A 7304-nucleotide genomic window follows, 5' to 3' on the forward strand; every position below is an offset into this window, starting at 1 on the left:
TTCTTTGGCAACACAGAAAGGAGAATTCTACTGCCTGAGGGTTATAATCCTTAAGTGCGGCCGAAGGCCGCTTACGTATAAAGGAATTCTACGCAAAAATACATTTGTTAAAAAGAACATTTTTTTTTTATAAAAACTGTTTTTTTTTCTATTTTTAATTAACTTTTTATTCTTTATTCAAAATCCCCCCATATCTAATTTGGCACAATTTCTTTTATTAAAAAATCCCACGGTTTCTGTTAGTTGGGTCATATTCCACTTCAAACTGCTCAGTTTGCCTAAGAAAATTCAGTTTTTCCCCCTTTTTCAAACGGTTCCCTAGGTGCCTGTGGGAGGAGTCCAAGGGGGGGGGGGGTACCCCTTTTTAGAAAGCGGCGACTGTCTCCTTTCTATTGGGGGGGGATTTGGGGAGACCCGCCCCTCCCCCTCCGCCCCCCACCACAAAAACGGTGTGAGCGCTACTAAACATTTCCCGAAAATTGGCAAGGACTGTTATGATTTCCTCAAGAGCCAGGTTGTCCAAGAAGATTTTAATTGTATGCGAAGCTTTTAGTGAGCGGTGACCCGACGAGCCGGTTCCAGTGATGATTCAATCCCACGTCGAACAAGCATGCAGGGTGACTCAAAATTAATTTCTAATACAAGATAGTAAACTACAAACTAAAATAGCCTTTGAGACTAAACCAAGCAAAAAATTCAAACTGCACAAATTCAAAAGTGATTGATCACCAATTTAACCTATCGTACTACGTACATTATAATACAATAAATACAATATTCTCTATCAGCCTTTTTTTTTGATTGCCTTTTATACAAGAATAAAAGGTTTGTACCCTATCAGGTATTCATGTAAGTACAGGTTATAAGATGAATTTTCATATACATGAGGAAATTAAAAAATTATTGAGTACAAAATTACCAAAAACTACAGAAGTAATTCATTCTTTAAGCCAAGTAATAAAGTGAATCGACTATCTTATAATTAATAAAATGTGGTTGTACCAGCAAAATCAAAGGAACTTGATTGCAGAAAAAACACGAAATTAGGCATCTTTACAATTAACACAAAAGAAACGTAATACATGTACATATGGAAAATTTAACTACAATGAGGTAGATACATCCAGACTCCAAACCAGTCATACATATCTCTTTATGACACTCCTCCATCATCTTCTTCTTTCTCTTCTTTTTATTTTATTACTAATATTATTATTTTTATTATTATTATTATTTCTTAAATGCACAATCGTACAAGCTCAATTCCATATCTGATTGAATAGAAAAAAATTTAATCATATGACTACATTCTAAAGCATTCGAGACAAACATGCATACATATTTGTTTCATCCTTTTTTTTCCTTGCTTTCATTAAAATTTCTCTTTTTTTAATAATAATTGACTGGTTGTAATTGTTTTTCTTCATTTTCCCTACAACGACTACACAGTAAAAAATTTAGTTTAATTTTAATACCATTTTGGTGTTTATATATAACAATGACAGAAAGTATTAGATTAAAACCATACTGGTTTAAGCAAAGAGGGAGAGAAAAGATTGAGAGAGTATGTATTAATAATATATTTGGAATTAATTCAAATAAGCTTTTCTTCTTAGAAACAAACCATGGGGCTAAATTCTATAGTTTTTAGGGATTGAAAATAAAACTGAAAAGGTTTTGGATCTATCTCGAAATTGGAATAGATTTAATACTTTTCTTGAATTTAATCAAAACCAAAATTGGATTAGATTTAGTATATCGTTCGTATTAAAAATAACTTAAATGGTTTTGGATCTATATGATAATTGGAATAGATTTTATAGTTTATGGAATTAAATCTAAACCGATATTAGATTAGATTTAGGATATTGTTCGTATTAAAAGTAACAGAGATGGTTTTGGATCTATCTGATAATTGGAATGGATTTAATACTTTTATGGAATATAATCAAAAACAAAATTGGATTAGATTTACTATATTGTTGGTATTAAAAGCAAACCCAATGCGTACAGTGCTCAACAAATTTACAACCCCGTTAATAAAACATACCACATTTCATGTACAATTAAGGAGAAATTTGATATTTTTTAAAATAAGGATTGCTTGTTTGAACATTATGGAAAGCTATGTGCTGAAAATAAAAATCAAAATAAAATTTTGTTAAGAAATACATTTTATTTGAAATAACTTAAAATTATATTAGAGGAACAATAGCTTAATTTAATAATAGATTTTATTCAATTAGTTCACAGGACATAAAAGTTTGTCTTTCTACATTGTTTTCCTCTTCTAAATTTTGTTGAATATTGTTTAAGTCATCGGTCAATTCACCCCGAAAAGTAATACAGTTTTCCTTAAATAAATTCTCTCATATCTCAGGATGTTTTTCTATTAAGTACCTTTCAAATTTATCAAAGCTGTTATTTATTAGAACTTCAAACGATGTAAATATTTCACCAATTTTTGTTTCTGAAATTCCACATAATATCAACTTTTTTGAAAGTGATGAAGCAATCGAGAAAGCTTCAAAATTCTCTACTGAAGAAAAATAGCAAGATGGTCTATCATTGTCAATGGCAGGACTTTGAGTATTTACATTTTCTGGTTTTGATATTTGTTCAATTTTCTTTTTTGGAATTTCGCTGCTTATATTAATAGGATTACAAAGTTTGGAATGCCTACTTAACGAACTAAATGTATTAAATACTCTTTTACATGTTTTAGAGGAAACACACCTTAACTTTAAACCGTGAGCCTCCGCTAAAAAATGTTAATTTTTTAAATGAAATACAACATTTGTTACGGTTTCAAATTCTCTGGAACATAAAAAGCAAAATTTTGCCATTTTTTTTATATGAAACTTACTTCATTAATTCCTTAAACTTATTCTCGAATTTCGATTGCACTTCTAATAACCTAGTACTTGGCTTCTTATTATCGTTGATTTTGTAAATAAATTTGTCAAAAAACCCCAAGAAGTTCGCCAAAGTTACATCAAATTGTATATTAAATACATAAAATGCTTTAAAATACAGGTCGAATACTTGGCTGAATTTATAATTGATGGGAACATTTACCTTCTTGCCATTAATGGTTATAAAATACTGACAAATTGTGGCTCTGTCTTGTCCAACTGCAACGATGGTGGGCTGACTAGTCTCAGCTGCATATTCTGCGATAGGGGTGTTGAGCTACAAAGAAAAAATTGTGTTATTTGTGTTGATTAAGAATAAACATTTTATAGTAAATTACGTTTTCAAAGGAAAGAAAACTATCGACAGATTTTTGAAAGTTTACTTTCTTTTGGGCGCGTCCACTGGCAGTAGATGGCAGCAGCTTTAAAAGCATCAAATAAGGTAGCACTTCAGTGGCCCAATCAGTACAGTTTCCCAGACTAGGTCCGCCAGCGGCATCAATTAAAATTTTCTCCACACAGCTTTCATATTTTTCCCAGTTTTCTAAAAGACTGTTCGAAATCGCCTCTCCATTCCGAAGATTAAAATCAAAATCAATCTACAAAAAAATTATTGTTTCTTTTTTTATACATATATACGTAGTATTATTGTGTATACACTACCAATGACGAATCATATAAAAATATTGGGAAATGTTCCAAAACATTAGATTCAGTTGCGATAAACTTTTGTCTTGCTTTTAACGTTTCCTGCAATTTCTGTTGAACCAGTTGCAGTTCGTCTGCAACAATGCAGTTTTGAAAAAAGTGAAGATCTTCTACAGAAATTACCGCTTCATCATCGCTTTCCTTGTCGACCTCAGATAGTTTACGTTTTTTTTTTCCACCGCTGTCGAGTTTCGTAAGCTTGGTGTTTATGGTTTTTAACTTTGCAGCTAAATAGCCGGAATTGTTCTCTGGATTGTAGAACAAATCCTGAAATTATTTTTGAGTTTCGTTAAGATCGTATGGTATGTAAATGTATTAAGAGTTCAAAATGCATACTTACAATTCCCCCAAATTTGCTATTAGCAATCTTAAAAGCTGGAAAAATACATATTATTGATTCAGCTAGTGCAATTTTTTCCCCACGCTTCGGGTGATTTCCACAATGTTGGCGTAAAAAGTTAGTAGACTCGCGCACTAACGAGCGGCGGGAACTATCACTTAAAGTGTTGCTTTTTTTTGTATTCCTCAAGAATGCAAGAGAAATCTCCGCTTTTTATGTAGTTTTCCAGCGCCTGTTCAAATTTATTCATTACAACAAGTCTTCCACTTTCAGTGTGCAACACTAACCTCGTGATTTAAGCTTAACACCACTGATGATTGGGATGATTGTTCTTTTGTCGAATTTTCATTTATTTCCAACAAAAAACAGCTACAGCCTTTATATTGATAAAGAATTTCCTGGAAATAATCCACGAAAATTTCAGCTCCGTCGCGGTCTCGCAACGTTATTGCACAGTCGGGATTGATCTTTAATTGTTCCACAACTGAAAAGAAATACAATTATCTTTCATAAAACTTGAGTAATTTTTTAGATTACTTACTTGATATAATTGTTTCATTCGTCGAGAATTCCTCATTTTCAGGATTTCATATTTTTATTAAATGCACTACCTCGTGGTATTTAACTTTCAGAAACATTATGACGCTTCTCCAAAAGTGGAACACGTGATACTGATTGAGAGTGAGAAAACTTCTTAGTATTTTTCTGGTTTTGTTTTAAAACCAAAAATACTAAAGTTGGGAGTACATTAAATATCATTCAGAGTGAGAGAACCTTCTTAATACTTTTTTTGGTTTTGTTTTTAACCAAAAATACTTAAAACATTAGAGAGAGCATTCTAATGCCTTTTATGCCTTAAATTAAAACTAAAAAGAATCAATATTTTGAAAACAAAGCGTTCAACACTGATTAAGGTTTTGTTTTTAAACCATTTTGGATTTAATGAAATTGCAAGAATATTTCATAGTTTAAAAATAAAACTTTTTGGTATTAAAAATCAAATTTAATTCAAAAAATCTTTAAATTAAATACTCACTGGAATTAAAAGTAAACTATGATTTTTTACTGTGTATTACTTAACCATGATAAAAACATAACAAGGTAAAACCATTGAGAGGCAGTCTGACGTTTGCCAACAATATCCCAGCCAGCAAAATCATCGTAAACAAACTCGTAATTGGATATTTTCTCGAAGAAAAACCAGATTAAAAATCGTTTATGATAGCCGTTTACGACTGTTTTTCGAGCACTTTTTCGCTTTAAATTGTTCATCGCCTACGAACAGTCGTAAACGGATCGAAAAAGCATTCGTATGCGAATATTTTTACGTCCGTTTTTTAATTGTTAACGAGTCTCGTAAACGATTAATTTACGTTAAAAAGGCGTTTTTTTACACTGCTTTATCTACTGTTTTTAATTAATTTAAATTATTGTAGTTCTTTTATGGAATGGAATTATAATTAATAAATATTTATAGTGCCGGATCAAAGTATTGGCACAGAGAATTTTTCGCAATGTATGCAAAGTTTTTTACTTGAATTTCTTTTCGCACATGTATGTATGTTCTTCAATGCAAATTATGTGCGACATTTTTTTTTTGTATGGAAGAAACTGCGTATAAAAAATTGCCAAAAAACAAAGAGGTTTTCTAGCTATTCAAGCGAGCACTTTATTATACTAAAATTAAATGGGCTATAAAACTGCATACTTAGAATTTTTCTAAAAACTCTGATTTGAAAGTAGAACTTCATACTAACTATATTTTTATAAAAAACAATTAGAGAAGAAATCAGAATAAAAACTTTGCATTCATGGCGAAAAATTCTCTGTGCCAATATTTTTTCCCAGCACTGTATATGTGAAGATATTTCCAGATAAATAAATATTAACAAACTATCTATTAACAAATTAACAATTAAATAAGAGGGGTTTAATATATATTATAAGGTAGCTGAATTTATTTTTTATCTTTTTGCCGATAGGCTGCCAATTTTTTTGCCGGTCGTGTGCATATTGGAAGTGCTTCTTTGAAACAGAAATAAAAACTTCTTCGTCGGAGTTAAATTTTTGACGAAAAGCACCTAAGAAAATAAAGTGAAAGATTAAACTCCATTGGAAATCGGAAAATTTAATTAAGTAAAAAGTGGTAATAAATAATATTATTATCCGTACTTCTTATTGCCGCAGTCGTTGCCAAACCAACAGCGCTATAGGGGAATTAAACGTTAAAATCCTTTAGTGTTGCTCCGCGCAGCCTGTGAAAGAATTGCTCGAAGAAACTCGTTAAATTAATTTGTATTTTTGAATTACATATGTAGTAGCTACTTACAAGAAGTTTAATTATAAAAGAAAGTGGTAGGTCGTCCTTTGCGTTTGCACCAGTCTGCCAATAAATCACATACTTAACAATTTTCTTAAATTGAATATTTAACAAACTACTTACTTATGAAATATTGTGATTGAAGAAAAATTGTCAACAAAACTAAAATTTTTTCTTGTGCTGACAAATTACCACAAGCCTCTTTCTATTATATTTTTTTGTTTTATCGTTTACGAGCTTTTCTCTAACTTTTTGGCGATACGAGAATCCCTCGTAAAACATAATGTTCGTAAAATCTACGTTTTCTTGCTGGCTGGGATAATTTTAAAATCAAAACTCAAACTCACACACACATTCTCATTTTCAATCTCAAACAACAACAATTGTGAACAATTTAATTTTTTTATTTTCATTTTTATATGATTTTAAAATGTTGGCAAACGTCAGAAAAAATCATGGCCGACGAAATGAGAGAATGAATTTACCTTGTAATGTTTTTATCATGTTACTTAACAATAAACAAAACTATGTCTGTTTTATACATACATACACTTTTAATTTTTTTTTTTTTCCTATATCTATATCTTTTTATACTCAAAGAAGCGTGTCGAGCTTCACCGTCTCCAAAAAACAAAGCAACTCCCTGAGATGGCGATAATCAAAACTGGCGAAAATTTCTTTTAAGCAGTTGTATTTACTAAAAATAGTGAAATTGTTTCTGGCGGCGGAAAACTTTTGGCAAACAAAAATGAGATGGTCATTTGTCTCTCTAACCCCACAGCATAAACAAGCATCAGTGATGTTAGCTTTAAACTTACTTAAAAAAATCTTTCCATATGTGTGTCCACACATGAGTCTATTTATTAGTTTTATTTCCTGAACGGAAAAATTGCATTTTTTTATCGCAGAACCAAGGGGAGTCAGTTACCCTACCTCCATTTTCAGCAAAAACTTTACCTTTGGATTGACAAATATCCGAAAACTCACTCTCCCACTCACGCCAAATGGCTTGCCGAATTCT

At 31.1% G+C, this 7304-nt stretch overlaps 1 protein-coding gene across 1 annotated transcript; it reads right to left on the minus strand.

Annotated features, from left to right (window-relative positions):
• Nucleotides 1-1454: 1454 nt before the first annotated feature.
• LOC118741914 lies at nucleotides 1455-4540 on the minus strand. The gene is made up of 6 exons (XM_036473886.1): nucleotides 4505-4540; nucleotides 4251-4430; nucleotides 3964-4167; nucleotides 3579-3890; nucleotides 3254-3514; nucleotides 1455-3192 (listed from the first exon to the last, which is right to left on the minus strand). Exons 1-6 carry the CDS (start codon nucleotides 4538-4540, stop codon nucleotides 2863-2865), a joined length of 1323 nt encoding a protein of 440 aa, XP_036329779.1. The 3' UTR covers nucleotides 1455-2862.
• Between the last annotated feature and the right edge of the window lie 2764 nt (nucleotides 4541-7304).

Source organism: Rhagoletis pomonella, unplaced genomic scaffold, assembly GCF_013731165.1.
Source record: "Rhagoletis pomonella isolate Grant_MI unplaced genomic scaffold, Rhpom_1.0 Rhpom_scaffold_00006, whole genome shotgun sequence".
In the NCBI taxonomy this organism is placed as follows: domain Eukaryota; kingdom Metazoa; phylum Arthropoda; class Insecta; order Diptera; family Tephritidae; genus Rhagoletis; species Rhagoletis pomonella.